The 25,777-nt window shown below is 42.9% G+C and overlaps 1 protein-coding gene across 1 annotated transcript in view; it reads left to right on the top strand.

The window, feature by feature from the left end:
- The first annotated feature begins 20,627 nt into the window (after positions 1-20,627).
- Positions 20,628-25,777, top strand: part of LOC124119061 (alkylglycerol monooxygenase-like) — a 32,237-nt gene continuing 27,087 nt past the window's right edge. Inside the window, exons 1-3 of the mRNA XM_046481449.2 lie at positions 20,628-20,836; positions 21,642-21,769; positions 24,213-24,364. Coding sequence (XP_046337405.2) covers positions 20,726-20,836; positions 21,642-21,769; positions 24,213-24,364 — 391 coding nt within the window. The 5' untranslated portion in view covers positions 20,628-20,725. The remainder of the gene's footprint in view (positions 20,837-21,641; positions 21,770-24,212; positions 24,365-25,777) is intronic.

A 25,777-nucleotide genomic window follows, 5' to 3' on the forward strand; every position in this document is an offset into this window, starting at 1 on the left:
TCCCATGCCGTGAGCCGCTAATAACGGTGGCGAAATGCCCCCAGCCGACAAGTAGTGGCTTAACATATACATAAACAAACAGTTACCTTAACATCTCTAATGTATGTATATCGTACCTTATTACAGTTTTAAAGCTATCAAAGCCCAGTGTATTTGACTAATACACTGCATCTGCAGGGACTCATTTTGGACGGTCATTTTGTAAATGGATCTTCTTAGATCAATCGTAACCACTCTAACAGTCGCCAGTAAGTACATAAATGTGTTGGCAATCCGTTATAGTTTTCAATATTGTCAAGTACTGGCATTGTACAATTGAAATATTACTATAGTAAGTGGAACATATAAAGGAATTCAACTGAAAAAGATATTTCATTTGTGGTTCAAAGTAGTAGATTTCGACCTAATATTCATTATCCTACATACGTGTATATTGACATAAAGGTTGTTTAATGCACAGTTGGTATACGCTCTATTGTACTACGGCAGCTACAGGTTCCGATATGTAAGAGCTATATATACTGAGTTAAATTAAAAACTTCACATTTTAAAAAGTAATCCCATATATGATATACAACGGACAATTGTATCAGAGAAGGTAATTTTTAATCATTTATGTCCAAAGAAGGATTTTAATTAACGGCGGTAACCATAATTTGTTCCAAGCACCTACGGTATTCGGTAATAACATCAACAGTTTAAATCATAAGTCCCAATCACGAGAATCTGATGGCACACAAGTTCAGTAGCGTGTATGGCCACCATGTGCGTTGACAACTGCCACACAACGCCTCCGTATGGACCTTGTGATGCTTGTGAACACATGATTGGGAAGACGACGCCATTGTTGCTGCAAAATGGTGCCAAGATCTTGCAAATTCTGTTGTTGGTTCTGGAGAGTGCGCAGACTTCTGCCAAGAGCATCCCAGACGTGTTTGATGGGATTGAGGTCGGGATACCTTGACGGCCAGTCCATGACGTTGACTCCCGCATTCTGAAGGAAATTCCTTGTCAAAATTGCTGTGTGGGGTCTGGCATTGTCGTGTTGGAAGATCAAACCGGGTCCATGTTTTGCAATTGCAGAAGTTCTGGTGCCAGTACGTGGTCGCGGTAAGCAGCAGCGTTGAGGTTGCCACGGATGACAAGAAGCCTTGAACGTGCGTTGCCACAGAAAGCACCCCACACCATGACACTTCCGCCTCGAAATCTGTCAACTTCCTGTACACAACACTGGGCGTAACGTTCATGACGGCGCCTCCACACCCTCTCCCTACCATCAGCAAATCGAAGATTAAATCGGGATTCATCACTGAAGACGACTTGATTCCAATTCCTCTGAGTCCATCGTAAGTGTCGATGTGCCCACAATTGACGTTGACGTCTGTGTAATTGAGTCAGAATCGGCCCGCAGTATGGCCGTCGTGCAGTGAGCAGTTCTCAGACGGTTACGAAGAGTTCGCGCACTCAGTCTACCCCTAAACAGATCCTCTGCATGTGACGCACACGTGGTCGACCTGGCCGAGGGCGATCAGCGGTGGTACCCGTTTGCTGTAGACGCGTCTGTAAATCATAAACAGTCCGTCGACTACAACCCATCGGGCTGCGACTTCAGCTACGGACGTTCCCGTCTGCCCAACATGCCGATGGCACGTTCACGTTGCACATTTGAAAGGCGTGGCGTGACAAATGGCCGTAAAGACTTTTGTTTTCTTGTGTTTTTCTTTTTTTGTTAATGACTGCTAACAAGTATGGCTGAAAACACGTGCGGTATTATGGCCACGTGACCAGTTGCACGTGAAAAAACACTTTTGCCACTATAGTGCTGTGCACATGATTTTGATCGATTCACCTGCACAAAAACGGGTGTTATCTGAAGACAATACGTGGCCATTACTGTTTAAATACACAAAAAGGGCCCACAACGATAACTGGTCAAAATGTTAAAATTTTAGGATTGTGAAGTTTTTAATTTGGTTCAGTATATATATATACAGTACATACATCGTGTGGACATAAATGAGGTGTAGAACTCAGAGAAGATAGGCAATAAATGCCGTTCAGTCTATTTGAGACAGCCTGACTGTGTTGTGGAGCACGGCGTGTTATTTTTGGCGCTTCGTTACAGAGAAATGTGTATCACTTCGTTCTCTGGTTTGGTAGTGTAGACTAGGACAAGGGCGAAGGTTTGAGTTGTGATGTAATGAGCCATGCTTGGAGACAGCATGGTGTAACTCAAACATGCAGAACGCGCTGTACACAGGTTGACGGGTAATGTGAGATGATTGAGTCGTGTCATCAGGAGATAACCTGAGGCAAAATTGTTTTTTTTGAAAATATTAATATCAAAATTCATTTTAAAATATCACATAAGTTGAATGTTACCCGATGATTGAATGAGTTTTAGATGAGGCGAGTGTTACGTGATGATTGAATGAGTCGTGGTTGAAGCGGGTGTTACGTGATGATTGAATGTGTCTTTGATGAAGCGAGTGTTACGTGATGATTGAATGAGTCTTAGATGAAGCGGGTGTTACGTGATGATTGAATGAGTCTTAGATGAAGTGAGTGTAACGTGATGATTGAATGAGTCTTAGATGAAGCGGGTGTTACGTGATGATTGAATGAGTCTTAGATGAAGTGAGTGTAACGTGATGATTGAATGAGTCTTAGATGAAGCGGGTGTTACGTAATGATGAATGAGTCTTAGATGAAGCGAGTGTTACGTGATGATTGAATGAATCTTAGATGAAGCGGGTGTTACGTGATGATTGAATGAGTCTTAGATGAAGTGAGTGTAACGTGATGATTGAATGAGTCTTAGATGAAGTGAGTGTAACGTGATGATTGAATGAGTCGTGTTTGAAGCGGATGTTACTTGATGATTGAATGTGACTTAGACCAAGCGAGTGTTACGTGGTGATTGAGTATGGCTTTAATGAAGCAAGAGTTTCGTGATGGTTGAATGAGTCGTGGTTAAAGCGAGTGTTATGTGATGATTGAATGAGTCGTGGTTGAAGCGGGTCGTACGTGATGATTGAATGTGACTTAGATGAAGCGAGTGTTACGTGATGATTGAATGAGTCGTGGTTGAAGCAGGTGTTACATGATGATTATATGTATTTTAGATGAAGCGAGTGTTACGTGATGATTGAATGAGTCGTTGTTGAAGCGGGTGTTACGGGAAGATTGAATGTGTCTTAGATGAAGCGAGTGTTACTTGATGATTGAATGAGTTGTTGTTGAAACGGGTGTTGCTTGATGATTGAATGTGTCTTAGAGTGAGTGAGTGAGTGAGTATGGTTTTACGCCGCTTTTAGCAATATTCCAGCAATATCACGGCGGGGGACACAAGAAATGGGCTTCACACATTGTACCCATGTCAGGAATCGAACCGAGGTCTTCGGCGTGACGAGCGAACGCTTTAACCACAAGGCTACCCGACCGCCCCGAATGTGTCTTAGATGAAACGAGTGTTACGTGGTGATTGAATGTGTCTCAGATGAAGCAAGTGTTACGTGATGATTGAACGAGTCGTGGTTGAAGCGGGTCGTACGTGATGATTGAATGTGACTAAGATGAAGCGAGTGTTACGTGATGATTAAATGAGTCATGGTTGAAACGGGTGTTACGTGATGATTAAATATGTCTTAGATGAAGGGAGTGTTACGTGATGATTGAATGAGTCATGGTAGAAACGGGTGTTACATGATAATTGAATGAGTGTTGCGTGATGATTGAATGAGTGAGTGATTTGGGTTTAACGCCGATTTTAACATATTTCCAGTTGTATCACGGCGTATCAGCTTATTGTGGGAGGAAAGCCCGAAGTGATGCAGGTCTCAGACGTTTACCACTTCAGTGAAACCCACGAGTATGGTGCTGACAAACCTAGAAACATAATAGGGGCGAGTCGGGATTCGAACCCACCATCATAAGTTTCTGGCGTGCCCAAGTGACGCAACTCTGCACAGCGAATCGCGGCGCCTAATACCGCGTTCACATGCGCCTCTATGCATATATGTGTATATGTGCATACTTGTGTGTGTCATGTGTGCATATTTACACCAAGAGCAAATTTGCATCATGTCTGGAGCAGGTGCAAATGTAAAATTAATGTAAATTTGCGTTATATGTGTGTATATGTTGCAATGTGAACTTTCATGTGAACGTGAGAGGATGATCTTATTAATATCTATTCTTTTGCCAACACCAAACAAATTGTCAACAGTTGCCAACTTTTATGCATATATGCAATTGAGCGGACGGTGTTTTACGGTGAAGTAACTCTCTTCTCATTCAACTTTGATTGGGAAACAACCTGTTTTGTGTTGAAAGTCGTGAACAGACTGACGAATATGTGTATCTCTCACAATTTACAGACTTTATTTACACACCTAAGTTGATTTTCAAGTGAACGCATAGTAAATTTACGTATACGTCTCAAACTCCTTTCGTCAGTAAATGTTGTGCATGTGAACGGGTTGTTAGACGACTGGGACACCCGTGCCCCCTGATAATTGAATGAAATGTGTTACGGACTTTAACTCTGCTTTGTTAAAGTTTTCACTGACAATCGAGTGCAATATGTGGAATTCAGACCTAGTTCTGAAGGTGAATAAGTACTCCGATGCACAGTTTAATCACATGCTTTAGAAGATTGGAAGTACCCTGTGTTGTACAGTCGGCATCATGAGAGAATACCGCTCGCGTGCTCATCAAAGTGTAAAACTGTTTCATATTGTCGCCCTTGCGTCCATTTCTCAACTGACTCGTGTAACCCTTACACTCAGGAAACCGACGGTCAAATGGTCCAGAGAAAGGTCAAGCGATCACATTTAGAAATCCTATCACAAGGGACGGAGCCAAAGAACACCAATCTTCCGTCATATTTTAAATCAAAGAGGTTTCTTCTCGCGCCAAGTTTCTCGTCTTGAGTTTAGCACAATCAGGGGTTATTAATTGGTGCCTTCCACAAAGTATCATCATGTTTAATTACCGTCTCCTCACGTGTCGGCCCCAATGAGTCGTGCTGTTTTAATTCATCTTGCCGGTTTTCTTTGTGAGGAGACTTTAGCGCGTGGCACTATTTGTCGGCACGCTGAGGGACACGGCCCGTTAGACACTAGATCGGTGAGGCGGCCAAGAGGGGGGACCAGACCACAACGCGCACGGATACAAAAGATTCAAAGTAATGAATTTCTGATGAGAAGAACATTCTTTCAAGCCATCTGGCACATCGTAACTTGGATAATGTATGGGGAAGTTGTGTAAGAAATACACAACGGTGAGTTGATTGTACTCTGAAAGTTTCTGGTGTCGAGAAAAATATAGAATACAATGTTAATTGTTCTGTTGTGAAGCATAGAATGTCGTAAAAATGTATAAACACATTCAGCGGTTTCAAACTAGACACATTACACATAACACCGCGAGGAGGTCACGTGTCTCGTGATAAGCGCATATTTGTCAAAATTTAATGTCAGCTATTTCTAATACAAACAAACAAACAAACAAACAAACAAACAAACAAACAAACTGCTTCACACTGAAATGCAGGTCAGCATATGTTGGTCCGTAATTTCTATTCAACAAAACACCTTATAGGTATACAGATGCAAGGGAGATAACTGCAGTGTGGGAGATCTTCTTACTGACGTTAAGCCGTGAGTCCTACTTGTGAAAAATATTCACCAGAAAATTGGTAATTGAATTATACTTTATGGAGTAATAAAGAGACTCCCGTCTATTGTGCCACATGCGACCTGCGAGTCAATCCACTGAAGCGGGTGAAGGGGGAGTAATCCTTGTGTTGGGAGAGCCGTAACGTTGCTGTGTACCGGGTCTAACGTCGGTCCAGACGCACACCCAAGCGTAATTGTACCAGCTTGAGGGGTCACTTGATATAATACTAGGGTGAACGCTGTGTTCTCAATACTAATCTCAATGTGAGGAAAGGTTAGTTTCAATTTATTCCAAAGCATGATTAAAATTTTATGATACAGTTACTACGTGCAATCAGATATCACTTTGTACACAGTGTGTTTAGACGTCGCTTGAAAATTAATATTTCATGGTGGAAATGACGCCATACTGTCACACACACTGGAACATACCCTGATATGTCATGATATAACGTCACAGCAGAACACACCCGGAAATGTAATGCTATAATGTCACAGCAGAACACACCCGGATATGTGATGCTATAATATCAAAGCAGAACACACCCGGATATGTGACGCTGTAATGTTACAGTGGAGCAAATCCGGGTATGTGACGCTAAAATGTCACAGCAGAACATACCCGGATATGTGATTCTATAATGTCACAGCAGAACACACCCGGATATGTGACGTTTTAATGTCATAGCAGAAAACACCCGTACATATGACGCTAAAACGTCACAGCAGAACACACCCGGATATGTGACGCTATAATGTCACAGCAGAACACACCCGGATATGTGACGCTATAATGTCACAGCAGAACACACCGGATATGTGACGCTATAATGTCACAGTGGAGAAAAACCGGGTATGAGACGCCATAATGTAACAGTTCATACATAGTGTAGTGACCTTACATCACAGTTGATAGATTATGTAGGACGTGACAGTAGATAGTGACGTTACAACCAAACATAGATGTTAGATGTCGTAGTGACGTGACACTGGATAGTGACGTTACAACCAAACACAGTTGATAGATTGTATAGTGACGTGACAGTAGATAGTGACGTTACATCACAGTTGATAGATTATGTAGTGACGTGACAGTAGATAGTGACGTTAAAACCAAACATAGATGATAGATGTCGTAGTGACGTGACAGTAGATAGTGACGTTACAGTTAAATACATTTGATAGATTGTGTAGTGACGTGACAGTAGATAGTGTGACAGAAGATAGTGACGTTACAACCAAACACAGTTGATAAATTGTGTAGTGACGTGACAGTAGATAGTGACGTTACAACCAAACACAGATGATAGATGTCGTAGTGACGTGACAGTAGATAGTGACGTTACAGCCAGACACAGTTGATAGATTATGTTGACATGACGTCCTCAACACAGCTATCCAAATGTGTCGATGATAACTCCAGCGTTGTACGTTACACATACTCCCATGCACTGGCCCTATCACGTCGTAGTAACAGATATATGTATGCCTGATATTCCAGCTATATGACGGCGGTCTGTAAATAATCAAGTCTGGATCCAGTGATTGACATCATGAGCATCGATCCACGCAATTGGGATACGATGACATGCATCAACCAAGTCAGCGAGCCTGACTACCCGATCCCGTTAGTCGCCTCTTACGACAAGCATGGGTTGCTGAAGAACTATTCTAACCCGGATCTTCACAGGTCCGTGCAACATGACAATCGCACACAGAATACTATTCGTGAGGTGGAATCCTGCTCTGACATAATGTAACGTTACCATCAATAAACTCAAGTCTGCAGGTTGTATGTTTTGTACTGACATATATAATTATGAGGATATGGTTGTATTTCGGTATTAATGCATACCTATGTATTAAGACTTGTGTAACTGCATGTCGTTGTCTCGTTACAGGCGAACGATGAGGGCCGCTGGTGAGCCTATATCAACCTGATGGTGGACAATGTTAACCTCAAACATTTCAATCTTCTACCTGTGGTGAAATCTATATCCTGTGTACATTTGATTCTCCAAGCAATAGAGGCATCGTTAAACGGCTTACATGTTAATCACCAATCAAACCGAAGGTGTGTAAACTGCTTACATGTGAATCTGATATTGTAAACTGCTTACATGTGATTACATCTCATATCAATCCGGAAGTGTGTTACTGCTTGCATGTGAATCTCATATCAATCCGGAAGTGTGTAACTGCTTACATGTTATTACATCTCAATATCAATCCGGAAGTGTGTAACTGCTTACATGTGAATCTCATATCAATCCGGAAGTGTGTAACTGCTTACATGTGAATCTCATATCAATCCGGAAGTGTGTAACTGCTTACATGTGAATCTCATATCAATCCGGAAGTGTGTAACTGCTTACATGTGAATCTCATATCAATCCGGAAGTGTGTAAACTGCTTACATGTGATTACATCTCATATCAATCCGGAAGTGTGTAACCGCTTACATGTGAATCTCATATCAATCCGGAAGTGTGTAACTTCTTACATGTGAATCTCATATCAATCCGGAAGTGTGTAACTGCTTACATGTGAATCTCATATCAATCCGGAAGTTTGTTCCTGCTTCCATGTGAATCTCATATCAATCCGGAAGTGTGTAACTGCTTACATGTGAATCTCATATCAATCCGGAAGTGTGTAACTGCTTACATGTGAATCTCATATCAATCCGGAAGTGTGTAAACTGCTTATATGTGATTACATCTCATATCAATCCGGAAGTGTGTTACTGCTTACATGTGAATCTCATATCAATCCGGAAGTGTGTTACTGCTTACATGTGAATCTCATATCAATCCGGAAGTGTGTAACTGCTTACATGTGAATCGTCTAACAATTGGGAACATGTGAAAACTGCTTACATGTGAATCTCATATCAATCCGGAAGTGTGTAAACTGCTTACATGTGAATCTCATATCAATCCGGTAGTGTGTAACTGCTTACATGTGAATCGTCTAACAATTGGGAACATGTGAAAACTGCTTACATGCGAATCATATATCAATCCGGAAGTGTGTAAACTGTTTACATGTGAATCTCATATCAATCCGGAAGTGTGTAACTTCTTACATGTGAATCTCATATCAATCCTGAAGTGTGTAAACTGCTTACATGCGAATCGTCTAGCCATTGGAAACATGTGTAAACTGCTTACATGTGAAATTCCTATCAACGGGGACACAAATGTGACTTATTACCTTTTGAATTTTGAAGTGGGAATATGTGCATCCTGTTTACAATTAAATTCCTTTCTCACCGTGGATCCGGTGACTGGAAATGAGTTCGCAGCTCCCTTGTGTCTGCCCGCGTATAAAAGTCGGTAGTAGCTAACACGCCAATGTCCATCAGGTTTATTGTTTGTTTGTTGTTTAACGCCGCACTGAGCAATATTCAAGCTATATGACGGCGGTCTGTACATAATCGAGTCTGGACCAGACAATCCAGTGACTGACATCATGAGTTGATATTTGGTGCACTTAGGATACGATGATGACATGCATCAACCAAGTCTGTGAGCCTGAACAACGATATACGCTGGGCTTGCAAGGACTGGCCTGTCTTGAGAAAGTTACTAACTACTAGTACATCAGAGCAAAAGACTACCACGGATGAAAAGAAAGTAAAGTCGATGTGCGTACTTTACGAATTAGTTCAACTCCGAAAGCTATGAATAAAAAAACGTTCAAAACACAAAAATTGTTTGAAATTCAACGAACAGTTGAAAGAAACTAATCATTTGACGATCATCATGCGAGGAAGCCTGGCCTTAGTCTGTACTTTGTGCGCACGACCGGTCCTTGAATCTCATATCTAGCGTTATGGCGCCAGTCCCGTCCAGTTTACTTTGCAATCGGTAACGAATGGCGCCTAATTGCACATGAATATCTAATAAAGGGGGTATATTAACCATGATGAAATTTAATCTCTTTATGAACGATAATCCATGTCGTCAGTAGCAGAAGCCCACTATCCGTCAGTCGGTAACACCGTCTGAAAATAGAAAAGAAATTCTGTGTAATCCGAGCAACAAGTCGGAGTAAATCTGTTATCAAACACTCAGGGACTTATCGGTCATTTCCCAACAATTAAAGTCCTTTTCAAGACCAATTTGTTAAGCTGTGGGTAATTACAATCCACCCGTTGGCAACGCGGTGTAATTATTCTTCCGTTTGCCTATCAGTGAGATAAGATCTTATTAAAGTCACGCTCTTAAACCATGATTAATATCCACTATGTAATGTCAGTGTTTTTCCTTCTGTTCAGCCTGCTCGACACGTCTTGATAAGCCGTCCACATCCTCAGGTGTGCGAGTTGATCAAACCTCCCCACTCTTACCTGTTGTCTTGAAGCCAAGACCACGCTAAAGTCTTCTCTGCTGCAGTCGGATACAGCCGCCTCATGCAATCTGTCACCGTCCTTCACTCAGAAAAAAACGCTAAGTTTGTTATAATTCCAGGGAATATCAAACCTCCATACATGACCCATCAAACCTTACGAATAGTGTTTTAACATATCATATATTTTCTCTGAGAGGCATTTAGAAGTGGAGTACTAAGTAAGGATAAGAAAGATGGATGAACAACTTCTCAATCAGAATTAGGAGGACATTTCGGTGTAGCTTCTAACACCATTATCAGTTATCAATTGCTTGATAACGGTGTTAAAACCTACACCGAAACGATGCTTCTAATTGCAATAAAGAACTTGTTCATCTGTACATCTTATCCTTACTTATCATATAACATCATCTATCTTCTAATGCGCTATTTGGCATCAGCGCACTAAAAACAAGAGCCAACATTTATATAAATTTAGGCTTTGAGACGATGGAACCACATGAAGACTGATATCATGTGATCCATTTTCATTCTGCGCCTAAATGCTTGAACAATATTAATCGCCCCTTTGAAGACGCCCCTCTCTTAACGCAGACTCCCCGTGACCTGTACAGACTGATGACGTCAGCCGTCCTGATACAACGCGCTGAGTGAGTACTGACATATTAATGGGGCGTGTTTGCAGTAAGTGCTCCACAGGCCGCGTTATTTGTAAAAATACTGTCTCCGGACACTTGTGCGAAATGGTAGTTTATTAAGAGAGCAAAACAGTGGTCAAGTGCAGCAAACTGCTCTTTTGTGGAATATGAACCCTGATTGACATCTAGCTCTGGCCTCCTGTCAGATTGTCAGTGTTTTCAAGCATCCGACAAAATAAATTATCTAAATTCCTAATAGGTGTCGCTAGGCGAACAACACGTGCTCTTTGTAAATGAGAATTTCTGACAAACACTTAAAGATGTTATAGCGCCATAATAGGGATGTCCCTAGCTTTTTATTGCCAGTATAACCAATTTCTTCAGTTCATACGCTGAAAACACGGAGCCTGGCCGGAGTTTGTCAGTGTCAATTAAACCAAGAATAGCTAATAAAGGGAACAGCTATCTTTATAAATGTTTTAGTAAAGGCAATATCATCCGGCCTACGGTGCATTTATCAAATTAGTTTAAAAGCCCATATGCGCTTAGCGGTTAATATTTGTACGAAACTCCGCGTAATGATGTTACATCGTGAACATGATCTGGTTGTGTTACTCGGCAGGCGGGGATTGGCCATCAGGCAGTGTTATTGGAAACTAACATTGTCTGATGACGTACTCTGACCAGTTAATGTCATATTTTGTTTCGTGGACAGGAAAACAGATGAAGATGGAAGTTCCCGAGTCGAGATTTCCGCAGTCATTAATATATGCATTTCAATTGTGCTGCGAAGACAAGATTTATCCTCTAAGATGTTGAGTGATTGATAAAGGGTTGAACCTGCTTTCAACGACGATATTATCTCATTAACAAGGGTCTCTGTATGAAGATCATGGTAGGTTCTGACTTTGGTGAAACCCTCTAGCTTACAAACTTTTATCTAGTGTACAAACTCCGTATCTAGCTTACAAACTCTTTATCTAGTGTACAGACTCCGCATCTAGCTTACAAACTCCTTATCTAGTGTACAAACTCCGTATCGAGCTTACAAACTCTTTATCTAGTGTACAAACTCCGTATCTAGCTTACAAACTTTTATCTAGTGTACAAACTCCGCATCTAGCTTACAAACTCCTTATCTAGTGTACAAACTCCGTATCTAGCTTACAAACTCCTAATCTAGTGTACAAATTCCGCATCTAGCTTACAAACACTTTATCTAGTGTACAGACTCCGCATCTAGCTTACAAACTTTTATCTAGTGTACAAACTCCGTATCGAGCTTACAAACTCTTTATCTAGTGTACAAACTCCGTATCTAGCTTACAAACTTTTATCTAGTGTACAAACTCCGCATCTAGCTTACAAACTCCTTATCTAGTGTACAAACTCCGTATCTAGCTTACAAACTCCTAATCTAGTGTACAAATTCCGCATCTGGCTTACAAACTCTTTATCTAGTGTACAAACTCCGTATCTAGCTTACAAACACTTTATCTAGTGTACCAACTCCGTATCTAGCTTACAAACCCTTTATCTAGTGTACAAACTCCGTATCTAGCTTACAAACCCTTTATCTAGTGTACAAACTCCACATCTAGCTTACAAACTCTTTATCTTGGGTACAAACTCCGCACCTAGCTTACAAACTCTTTATCTATAGTACAAAATCCGTATCTAGCTTACAAACCCTTTATCTAGTGTACAAACTCCGCATCTAGCTTACAAACTCTTTATCTAGTGTGCAAACTCCGTATCTAGCTTACAAACTCAGGATCACCCCTACTCGTCTGGTCAAGGACCGCCTGCGTGGTCTAGTGGTAGAGCGTCCGCCCGGAAAAACGAAGGTCCGGGGATCGATCCCCCGGCGCTCGGCATTAAGGGGCTAAAACAAGGACTGGTCGGCTCGGAGTCAGTATACTGTGTCTGAGTGGGGTATTCATGTTAAACTGCGGCATGGTATCTCAGTGAGCTAGCACTATTAATCGGCATCAGTCCGGACTAGTAGAAGCAGCCACACAAACGCACACACGTACATGCACGTCGCTATATAAGTGCAATAATCTTGGACGCGACGTTAAACCCAATTTCCCCTCACCTCGTCTGGTCAACAGCACACACAACAGTGCCCCCTAGCACAATTGACACTTTACGCGCCAAGCCAACCTACCCGCTACTGTATCCATCTAGTCAACCTACCTGCTAGTGTACCCGTCTAGTCAACCTACCCGCTACTGTACCCGTCTAGTCAACCTACCCCCTACTGTACCCATCTAGTCAACCTACCCGCTACTGTACCCGTCTAGTCAACCTACCCCCTACTGTACCCGTCTAGTTAACCTACCCCCTACTGTACCTGTCTAGACAACCTACCCACTACTGTAACCATCTTGTCAACCTACCCCCTACTGTACCCGTCTAGTCAACCTATCCCCTACTGTACCCGTCTAGTCAACCTACCCCCTACTGTACCCGTCTAGTCAACCTACCCCCTACTGTACCCGTCTAGTCAACCTACCCTCTTCTGTACCCGTCTAGTCAACCTACCCGCTACTGTACCCATCTAGTCAACCTACCCCCTACTGTACCCATCTAGTCAACGTACCCTCTACTGTACCCGTCTCCTCAACCTACCCCCTACTGTACCCGTCTAGTCAACCTACCCGCTACTGTACCCGTCTAGTCAACCTACCCCCTACTGTACCCGTCTAGTTAGACTACCCCCTTCTGTACCCGTCTAGTCAATCTACTCGCTACTGTACCCGTCTCGTCAACGTACCCTCTACTGTACCTCTCTAGTCAACCTACCCTCTACTGTACCTGTCTAGTCAACCTACCCGCTACTGTACCCATCTAGTCAACCTACCCTCTTCTGTACCCATCTAGTCAACCTACCTGCTACTATACCCATCTAGTCAACCTACCCGCTACTGTACCCGTCTAGTCAACCTACCTGCTACTATACCCATCTAGTCAACCTACCTGCTACTGTACCCGTCTAGTTAACCTACCCGCTACTGTACCCGTCTTGTCAACCTACCCGCTACTGTACCCGTCTAGTCAACCTACCCGCTACTGTACCCATCTAGTCAACCTACCCGCTACTGTACCCATCTAGTCAACCTACCTCCAACCTATCTGGTACCAGTGCAGCGTGTGTGTGTCTTGTAGTAGTGTGTGAGGTGAAGACTGTGCAGTGTGTGTCTTGTGGTAGTCTGTGAGGTGCTGCCAGTGGAGTGTGTGTGTGTGTGTGTGTGCTGTGTGTTGTGTGTGAGGGAAGGTAGTGCAGTGTTTATGTCTTGTGTGTGAGTGGAGGTCAGTGCAGTGTCTGTGTGTATGTGTGTGTTGTAGTAGGGTGTGAGGGGAAGACAGTGCATTGTGTGGGTGTGTATTGTAGTAATGTGTGTGTGAGTCGGGGGGGGGGGGGGGGGGAGTGCAGTTTAGTGTGTGTGTGTGTGTCTTGTAGTAATGTGTGAGGGGAAGGCAATGCTCTGTGTGTGTGTCTTGTAGTGTGTGAGGTCAAGGCTGTGGTGTATGTGTGTGTGTATGTGTGTCTTGTGGTCGTGTGTGAGGGTAAGGGAGGGCAGTGTGTGTCTTGTAGTGTGTGAGGGTAAGGCAGTACAGTGTGTGTGTGTGTGTGTGTGTGTGTGTGTGTGTGTGTGTGTGTGTGTGTGTGTGTGTGTGTGTGTGTGTGTGTGTGTGTGTGTTGTAGTAGTGTGTGGGGGTAAGGCAGTGTAGTGTGTTATTTGTAGTGTGTGAGGGTAAGGCTGTACAGTGTGTCTTGTAGTAGTGTGTGAGGGTAAGGCAGTACAGTGTGTGTTTTGTAGTAGTGTGTGAGGGTAAGGCAGTAAAGTGTGTCTTGTAGTGTGTGAGGGTAAGGCAGTGCAGTGTGTGTGTGTCTTGTAGTAGTGTGTAAGGGTAAGGCTGTACAGTGTGTCTTGTAATGTGTGAGGGTAAGGCAGTACAGTGTGTGTGTATGTGTGTGTCTTGTAGAAGAGTGTGAGGGTAAGGCTGTACAGTGTGTGTCTTGTAGTAGTGTGTGAGGGTAAGGCAGTACAGTGTGTGTTTTGTAGTAATGTGTGAGGGTAAGGCAGTGTAGTGTGTGTCTTGTAGTGTGTGAGGGTAATGCAGTGCAGTGTGTGTGTGTGTCTTGTAGTAGAGTGTGAGGGTAAGGCTGTACAGTGTGTCTTGTAGTGTGTGAGGGTAAGGCTGTACAGTGTGTGTCTTGTAGTGTGTGAGGGTAAGGCTGTACAGTGTGTGTCTTGTAGTGTGTGAGGGTAAGGCTGTACAGTGTGTGTCTTGTAGTGTGTGAGGGTAAGGCTGTACAGTGTGTGTCTTTAACTAGTGTGTGAGGGTAAGGCTGTACAGTGTGTCTTGTAGTGTTTGAGGGTAAGGCTGTACAGTGTGTCTTGTAGTGTGTGAGGGTAAGGCTGTACAGTGTGTCTTGTAGTGTGTGAGGGTAAGGCTGTACAGTGTGTGTCTTGTAGTGTGTGGGGGTAAGGCTGTACAGTGTGTGTCTTGTAGTGTGTGAGGGTAAGGCAGTACAGTGTGTGTCTTGTAGTGTGTGAGGGTAAGGCTGTACAGTGTGTGTCTTGAAGTAGTGTGTGAGGGTAAGGCTGTACAGTGTGTGTCTTGTAGTGTGTGAGGGTAAGGCTGTACAGTGTGTGTCTTGTAGTGTGTGAGGGTAAGGCTGTACAGTGTGTGTCTTGAAGTAGTGTGTGGGGGTAAGGCTGTACAGTGTGTCTTGTAGTGTGTGAGGGTAAGGCTGTACAGTGTGTCTTGTAGTGTGTGAGGGTAAGGCTGTACAGTGTGTCTTGTAGTGTGTGAGGGTAAGGCAGTACAGTGTGTCTTGTAGTGTGTGAGGGTAAGGCTGTACAGTGTGTCTTGTAGTGTGTGGGGGTAAGGCTGTACAGTGTGTCTTGTAATGTGTGAGGGTAAGGCAGTACAGTGTGTGTGTATGTGTGTGTCTTGTAGTAGAGTGTGAGGGTAAGGCTGTACAGTGTGTCTTGTAATGTGTGAGGGTAAGGCAGTACAGTGTGTGTCTTGAGGTAGAGTGTGAGGGTAAGGCAGTACAGTGTGTGTCTTGAGGTAGAGTGTGAGGGTAAGGCAGTACAGTGTGTGTCTCGTTGTAGTGTGTGATGGTAAAGAAGTGGAGTGTGTCTCTGGTGGTAGTGTGTGAGGGTAAGGCAGTGCAGTGTGTGTCTTGTGGTAGTGTGTGAGGGTAAGGCTGTACAGTGTGTGTCTTGAGGTAGAGTGTGAGGGTAAGGCAGTACAGTATGTTTCTTGAGGTAGAGTGTGAGGGTAAGGCAGTAGAGTGTGTGTCTCGTGGTAGTGTGTGATGGTAAAGCAGTGGAGTGTGTGTCTTGTGGTAGTGTGTGAGGGTAAGGCAGTGCAGTGTGTGTCTTGTGGTAGTGTGTGAGGGTAAGGCAGTACAGTGTGTGTCTCGTGGTAGTGTGTGAGGGTAAGGCAGTGCAGTGTGTGTCTTGTGGTAGTGTGTGAGGGTAAGGCAGTGCAGTGTGTGTGTGTGTGTCTTCTGGTAGTGTGTGATGGTAAGGCAGTGCAGTGTGTGTGTGTGTCTTGTGGTAGTGTGTTAGGGTAAGGCAGTACAGTGTGTGTCCTGTGGTAGTGTGTGAGGGTAAGGCAGTGCAGTGTGTGTCTCGTGGTAGTGTGTGATGGTAAGGCAGTGCAGTGTGTGTGTGTTTCTTCTGGTAGTGTGTGAGGGTAAGGCAGTGCAGTGTGTGTGTCTTGAGGTAGAGTGTGAGGGAAAGACAGTGTGTGTATGTGTGTGTGTGTGCCTGTGTGTGTATGTGTGTGTTTCTTGTAGTAGTGTGTGAGAGGAAGGGGAAGGTAGATGGAACATTGCTTGGGTGTGACCACCTTTATCACAGCTTCTTAGTGTCTGTAATGCTGAGTCCAGTTTCAAACGTGGGGATTCAAAAGCACTGGGTTGACCCAAACCAGGTATACACATGCAGCGGTTGGGCCGATGGCAATACCACACTGGCAACTTAAAACATATAGCTACAATCGATTCTAACCTTCATTACAGAGAATAGCGACAGGCGGTATCAGATGAAACGATCGTCGAATAGTCATTAAATTCACTCATTTTTCTCATAACAAATACACCTTATTTGGAGAGACATGTTGGTATCCATTCAAAACAAGTTTTAAGTTAATCAGACAATAATCAGAGTTACCACTCTTAGATCCCGGAGCAGTGGGGTAGCCAAGTGGTTCACACGTTAGCTCGTCACGCCGAAGGCCCGCATACGATTCCCCAGATGGGTACAATGTGTAATTCCCCTTTCAGGAATATTGTTAAAAAGGGCGTTAGACCATACTCAGTCATTCTTAACACCGATCAACCTTTCTACCATTCCAGTGAACCTACATTATGGCAGAGATATTTGGCTTTGATGTAAGATAATACAATTGGGAGTGAGTGAGTGAGTTAGGTTAAACGCCGCTTTGAAGAGTATTTCAATTATATTACGACGTATCAGGTTAATGTGGGAGGAAAGCCCGAAGTGACGTAGATTTCAGACGTTTACCACTTCGGTGAAACCCACAAGCACGGGTATGGTGCTGACAAACATAGAAACATATAATCAGGACGAACCGGGTTTCGAACCCACGAGCATAGGTTTCTGGCGTGCCCAAGGGACGCAACTCTGCACAGCGAATTCCGTTGCCTTAGAGGATTGGATCACCCAAATATTGCAAAAAAATCTAGATGAATGTTTTTATCATACTACAGAAATACTATTTCAACAGTATCGCAAGAGTACTTTAAGCTATTGCACTACCGCTGAATGCCCCTAATATAGCCACCTCTAATTGGTTAGATTGAATATTTTAGATTCAATTATCATCAACATCAATAAAATCAACAACAAACTTTAAAAAGAGAAGTTTTGTCACCCTTTCTTCACCCGTGTTTGCTGTACAGATGGTCAAGTGGCCTAAAAAAGAAGACACACACACACACACGTTTAATGGTGACTTAAAAACTTAAACAAACAAGAAATGGTTATTCGATGGTGATGTATTTGATACGGGTTGTGTAATGATGGCTGTGTTTTTGTTTGCAGTGTTTCGGCGACTGTTTTCGGCCAAGTAAACGTTTTGATAACTTTTTGTAATATTTTGGTCAAATCCAATTTTCACGTGTAACTTTTATTTTTTTCCCGGCAGTTTATGTTTTGAACGCTGGTTGAAGTGCGCGTATACTTGGGAGTGCAGCGGAAGTCAGAACATACATCTGACTTGTGTAACTGTCGAGGGTATAATAAATGTAACAAGCACATGTAACAGTAAACTGCTGTCCAGTCATCAAGCACACGTAACAGTACACTGCTGTCCATTCATCAAGCACATGTAACAGTACACTGCTGTCCAGTCATCAAGAACATGTACCAGTAAACTGCTGTCCATTCATCAAGCACACGTAACAGTACACTGCTGTCCAGTCATCAAGCACACGTAACAGTAAACTGCTGTCCATTCATCAAGCACATGTAACAGTACACTGCTGTCCAGTCATCAAGCACATGTAACAGTAAACTGCTGTCCAGTCATCAAGCACATGTAACAGTAAACTGCTGTCCAGTCATCAAGCTCATGTAACAGTACACTGCTGTCCAGTCATCAAGCACACGTAACAGTACACTGCTGTCCAGTCATCAAGCACATGTAACAGTAAACTGCTGTCCAGTCATCAAGCAAATGTAACAGTAAACTGCTGTCCAGTCATCAAGCACATGTGTGTAGCAGACACTAGCAGACACTGCAGTGTTTCACGTGATGATCACATGGAGGGAACGCCGTGATATAACTGGAATACTGTTAAAAGCGGCGTTAAACCCAACTCACTCACTCACATGGAGGGAAATGGGTTGAAGTAATCGTAAACATGTTTGTGATACAGTGAGTACATATTGTGCTGGTGAACAGAACTATTAATAATGCCGCGAACAGTGATGACATAGAATGATCAGGAACAAATATTCCACTGAATTTGTCCTCACTTGTTCATAAACACATTATCCATAAAACTAAGCTTACCTATGTGTACAAGCACCACCACCATGTCTCATGCAGTCCAACTAGTTCATTAGCACGTGAGTTTTATACGTAAATACCTCTTAAGGGGAAAATACTTTTGATTGTTCATTGGCAGCACGCACGCACGCACGCGCACACACACACACACACACACACACGCACGCACGCACGCACAAACACAAAGGTAGTTTAACTACCCCTTCCTTCCAGAGATAAAATAATTTACGGCTTGAAAAAAATAGTCTATATCTCACAAAACACGTTCTGTCATTGCTTAATCGCTGCAGCAGAGCAATCTGGCAAGGAAGCATCAAAACTTGATCACCACACTCAAAGCGCCAGGTCATGGTGATTTTACGAGCACATCTATAAGTTTTGGTAACAGTTTCAAACATGACAACTGAATGTTACATGAATACTCAAGAGGAATAAGGATGAAACAAACACAAATGTATATCTTTTATATGGGCGTTTCAGTTGCGGGTGTGGCGTTGCGATCAGACAGAGTCAGAGGCCGCTGTAGTTGTACATGCAACACGATGATGAACTTAATTATGATGAATAACAGCACGTGCATACATCATCTTCCCAGGACGACTGTGCACGGATAACTCTCTGTTCAGTAAATGCAGCTGGATGTAAGGGACATTAAGGACGCCGCAGCCCCTGTATATACATCACCACCCATAGCCTTTCAAGAACATAGCGGAACGGAATGAAAACAGCTAAAAGGGTGACCGATGGAAGCGCACGTAAATGCCCTGACCGAGTCTGGACAAGATATTCGATGTCATGTCGAGATCATTCATTTTCTCTAAAGAAGTTCCTTGCTCTATGTTTTTCTTGTCATAAGTATACAAACATACGCATATACACAGATACCATTGCAATGATCTATTGATGGGTAGACCGTCATAAACAAAACCACTCTTTGGCCGTATATCGTTTTTGTCATTTCCTTAAAATAAACAGAACTGCAAGATTATGTCCTCTGCGATAAATGCCCGTAAAAAGTAATATGGGGACGAATGGGTAACAGTAATTGCGTTTTTTACTTTGGACGCAGTGTTGTAAGTACGATTCGTTTTTCTAGATTATTAATAGAAATTACTCGACACTAAAAAGTGCTAAATAAAGCGACATTACGTTTTGTTATAAGTGTGAAGCTCGACTACTTATTCCTGTAGACTGGGGTCGCCCTGCACGGTGTGGCCGGGCTGTTATAGTCGGGGCGTTTGTCCTACCCATGACCCCAGGTCGATGATGCACCGGGACAAAATTTGTTTAAATTTGTCGTAAAATAGAAATACGTCAAATCTGGAGAGAAACAAGGAATAGACCACGATAAAATTCACTGAAATTATAATGGCAACGTTTACACAGTGTACCCATATGGGGAATCGAACCCGTGATAAACACACACACACACACACACGCACGCACACACACACACACACACACATGCAGACATACATACACACACATGCAGACATACATACACACACACACACACACATACATACATACATACACACATGCAGACACATACACACACACACATATATGTTGATGTGTTGATGGTGACTCAAAGAACAGGTGGGGTTGAGGTGGGGTGGGGGTTGAAACTTTGACCGAATAGTTTTGTGGTCAGTGGGTATATAGCCTAGTTCTCACCACTTGAAATAGAAACGCAAAATATCGCGTTTGACGAAGGTAGCATAATACAAACGCCTAATTCTAAAACTGATGTTTGAGCGAAAGGTTTATTTTACCGACGGAAAGGCTAATTAATGGTGCGCGCTTGCAAGCTTACCGCTTTATTGTAGACAGAGCCCAGTCTACCGAAAGACACGTTGGTGCGCATGCGTCAGTGTAGCCATTGACATATCCGGTGATGTCACGTGTGTTTGTTATTGTTTATGATCAGCTGGACTTTGGTCTGTTAAATGTTGACGTTGATACCTGTAGATAGATAACAGAGACATGGAGATCGTACAGAAGCTGTCAGAGAGACCCAGGAGGCTGCTGTATCTCAGCACGCCGAACGAGACATCTTTTGAGACGGTGGAAGAAGTGCCTGAATATGTGACAGAAGTACGTAGGATGAATCAGACACTGTGTCAGAAGTCCTCACGTTGACATCGACTCTGTTGTGATGACATGTGATATTTTCAGCTGACCAGGACGCTAAGCTCCTGACACCGATTCCGGACTGAGCTAGTATTTTGTAGCCTGTTTGGAATATTGCTAAAATAGCACATGATCAATTTAAATTAAATTACTAATACTATTAAATGGCTTATATAATACTCACCTTTTTGCGTGGAAAGAATTAAGGTTTATTTGAACGTGTTCCATTTCCAGAATGATAGTTCTTTTTTCAGAAAAATAACCTTTGACCCTCATTGTAAATTAATACCAGAAAGGTTTAATGATCGGTAAGACTTCCGCCTGTACCCCTCCCTATATAGTTTGAAGAGGCATGCTGTAAAAACCTTTTTAAGGGGGGATAAGGGCGGAAATCTTTTCCGGCTCAAAGTTAGTATACTGTGTCTGAGTGGGGTGTCAATGTTGAGCTATTTGGCAAGGAACCTCAGTGGGCTGGCACTATAAAACCAACATATCAGTCAGGACTATTATAAGCAGCCACTGACTCATGTGCCAGCATGTCACAATATAAGTAGGATAAGTCTGATTGCAACCTTAAACCCCATTTGACCCCACCTCAGCTGTTTTGTGTATCACTCCCTGTTTCACAATGATTCATCTGTCATATGGTTACAGTCCAGCTTCATTGTGTTTTGGGGGGCACGGGTGGCCGTGATATAACAGGAATACTGTTAAAAGCGGCGTTAAACCCAACTCACTCACTCACTCATTGTGTTTTGTGTTCCGCCAGGCAATTCCCTACTTCGTGCTCCTGATGGGACTGGAGGTGGTGGTGCTAGCAGCACAAGGGAAGCAACTCCCCCGAGCCAACGACGCGTTCAGCTCAATCAGCGCAGGACTACTGTCACTACTTCATGGGTGGGTCATAAGTATTGTGTTACATACAGAAAGAAATGGTTCAATTTGCCAAGGTTAGAATTGATTCTTGTCAGAACCATGTTGAAGTAGGCTGAAACTATATCATGTATATTCTGTAATATAATTGTAATGATGGTTAGTTTGCTTTATTTCATGTTTATTCCTGTGTGGTGTAAGGCTCCATAATCATTGTACAACTGTAAGGTTACTAGTTTTAACATGTTAACATCAGAAATACGTCAACCAAGAATTTTATTTATCATCCAAAACTGGCTCCCACAGGAGATATCGCTTGGATGAGATCACGTGATATCTACACTGTAGATATCGCTGCAATCAAATTACATCACAATACTTTGCAGACCATTGTGACGTCACTGGTTACCATGACGTCACAATCAAATGACATCACTAATGGCTCTGCTACTGAAGCTGTTTGCAGTACTTTTTACACTGAAGACACTGCTAATTACTGTCTACAAATTGAAAAAGTTGAAAGAATGATGTTGGATGATAAATAAAATCTCACCCGAGTGTCTTTTGATATCAAATAATTCAACACTCGTTGATAAAAGTGGCAAAAATCCTCGGCAAGCCTCGGAATTTTTCCACTTTTATCAACTCGTGTTGATATATTTGATATCAAAAGACACTCGGGTGAGATTCTCTATGTAATTGCTGGAGTTGATATGTATGCATAATAGGAAGTTATTTACTTATGACAGTGTGACCCGTGAAGATCCGGGGTAGAATAGGTCTTCAGCAACCCATGCTTGCCGCAAAAGGCGACTGTGCCTGTCAGAAGAGGCGACTAACGGCACAGGGTGGTCAGGCTCGCTGACTTGGTTGATTGCATGGATCAATGCTGATGATGTTAATCACTGGATTGTCTGGTCCAGACGTGATTATTTACAGACCCCCATCATATAGCTGGAATATTACTGAGTGCGGCGTTAAACAAGAAACAAACTTATGACAGTGTCACAGACACAACCCCTATGCCAGACAACCCACAAGGCCTATTTTGCAAAACAGCTGCCAGTACACTACTAGGTAGTAGATGAGGATAGGCATGTGTTTTCTGGGTGTCACTGCGATACACATATTCTGTGATTAAAGGGGCACTGATCTAACGCAATTCCCCGGGACTGGTTGTTGCCTTTGTTATTGTTTTTTCCCAGTGAGTACCCGGATGTGTAGCAGAAATCTAGACTAGTTCGCGACCTCTGCTGCGCCATTCGTAAGCGCATTAGTCGCTTTTATGGGTAGTAATAAGGGCGTATGGTCACATTGATGAACAAAATGAAATACAGTTTTCGAGATAATAAGGAAATGTAGGTATCTTTGTGGGTAGCATCGGTAATGGTGACGAAGTTTTGATAAGTCACTTGCTTGGTAATTTTGCGATTTTCGTTTACACTATTTTGACTTGCAACACAAAGTACATATTTCACCTGAGCATTGCTTTTTTTATAGTGTGTATTTTTTTTTACTGTCAAATGTGTAACAAATTTATTAAACATCTAAATATTCAGTTATTTTACAAAGTGACTGAAAAACATTTCCATCTGTATTATTATGATAACGAATTCCAAACATATTGATGTTTAATGTCATCACCAAGAGACTGAAAATGTTACGTTGAGAAAAGTACATTTCTATCTTGTTTGGCTTCTAATCCTACATAATAATCTGTTGTGATGTTTGTAGGCCCTTTTGATCGTCTTAATCAATCTGGACAGATTTTTTAGTCAAAATAACTGAAATATTTACACATTTTATAAATTGCCTGAGAGAATTACATTTTACAAATTGACGGTAATATATACACGCTGACAAAGGAAAAGACCTGTGAAAACAACGTCTATCGCGCATTGAAGAATTTCCCAACCAAGACGTAGAGAAACAAGAACAAATCGGTTCAAATGAAGGAAAACAAAATGCAAATATCATAATTACAACCTACCAAATTTATGTGTATAAATTTTAGGCAGCGTCCTTGTTCGAGGAATGTATCCGTGAATATTCACACAAAGGAACAATATCCAACTCGTCTGCAGATGTACAAAGAAACTTATTCGATGTCACGTGTCTCAGTAACAATCAAATATTTTAAAAGATATATGTTGTTTCGGGATATTATAACCCGTGTTCGTTTCTCAACTGATCACTTGGATTGTTTCAGGTGTTTTACATAGGTGTCAAGTCTCAATGGTCGGCTGAGAAAGCCCATGTGACAAATATTTTCATAACGTTCACGGTTCCTAAAAAGGGAACACAGCTCCCATAATCAAGTTCACTCATTAAGCCAAGAAATGCTACTCCTGCTTATTATCATGCTTATAATGGGTACTGGAATCGGGTTGATTGGTGTTCAAGTAAACAAACAATCCTTCACCTAAATAACAACACTGTATGATTTGTGGAGTACTTTGTCCTGTAGGCTGTTGTTTCGGGCGGTGGAGCTGGTGTGCTACATCTGGGTGTATGACCGCTTCTTCCTCATCTCTCTTCCCTGGAACTCTCCATGGACATGGCTGCTCGGCTTCCTCGGAGTTGATTTCGGCTATTACTGGGTACATCGCTGTGGGCATGGTGAGTAGACATCATCTAGTACCGGGTACATTGCTGTGGGCATGGTGAGTAGACATCTACTCCTGGGTACATGGCTGTGGGCATGGTGAGTAGACATCTACTACTGGGTCCATCATTGTTGGCATGGTGAGTAGACATCTACTACTGGGTACATTGCTGTGGGCATGGTGAGTAGACATCTACTACTGGGTCCATCATTGTTGGCATGGTGAGTAGACATCTACTACTGGGTACATTGCTGTGGGCATGGTGAGTAGACATCTACTACTGGGTCCATCATTGTTGGCATGGTGAGTAGACATCTACTACTGGGTACATTGCTGTGGGCATGGTGAGTAGACAACTTCTACTGGGTACATTGCTATGGGCATGGTGAGTAGATATCTACTACTGGGTACATGGCTGTGGGCATGGTGAGTAGACATCTACTACTGGGTCCATCATTGTTGGCATGGTGAGTAGACATCTACTACTGGGTACATTGCTGTGGGCATGGTGAGTAGACAACTTCTACTGGGTACATTGCTATGGGCATGGTGAGTAGACATCTACTCCTGGGTACATGGCTGTGGGCATGGTGAGTAGACATCTACTACTGGGTCCATCATTGTTGGCATGGTGAGTAGACATCTACTACTGGGTACATTGCTGTGGGCATGGTGAGTAGACAACTTCTACTGGGTACATTGCTATGGGCATGGTGAGTAGATATCTACTACTGGGTACATCGCTGTTGGCATGGTGAGTAGACATCTACTACTGATACATTGCTGTGGGCATGGTGAGTAGACATCTACTACCTGGTCCATCACTGTGGGCATGGTGAGTAGACAACTACTACTGGATACATTGCTGTTGGCATGGTGAGTAGACATCTACTACTGGATACATTGCTGTGGGCATGGTGAGTAGACATCTACTACTGGGTACATTGCTTGTGGCGTAGTGAGTAGACATCTACTACTGGGTCTATCACTGTGGGCATGGTGAGTAAACATCTACTCCTAGGTACATTGCTGTGGGCATGGTGAGTAGACATCTACTACTGGGTCCATCACTGTGGGCATGGTGAGTAGACATCTACTACTGAGTACATTGATGTGGGCATGGTGAGTAGACATCTACTCCTAGGTACATTGCTATGGGCATGGTGAGTAGATATCTACTACTGGGTACATCGCTGTTGGCATGGTGAGTAGACATCTACTACTGATACATTGCTGTGGGCATGGTGAGTAGACATCTACTACCTGTTCCATCACTGTGGGCATGGTGAGTAGACAACTACTACTGGATACATTGTTGTTGGCATGGTGAGTAGACATCTACTACTGGATACATTGCTGTGGGCATGGTGAGTAGACATCTACTACTGGGTACATTGCTTGTGGCGTAGTGAGTAGACATCTACTA

This window comes from Haliotis rufescens, unplaced genomic scaffold, assembly GCF_023055435.1.
Source record: "Haliotis rufescens isolate VD_foot unplaced genomic scaffold, xgHalRufe1.0.p SCAF_31, whole genome shotgun sequence".
NCBI classification, from domain to species: Eukaryota; Metazoa; Mollusca; class Gastropoda; order Lepetellida; family Haliotidae; genus Haliotis; species Haliotis rufescens.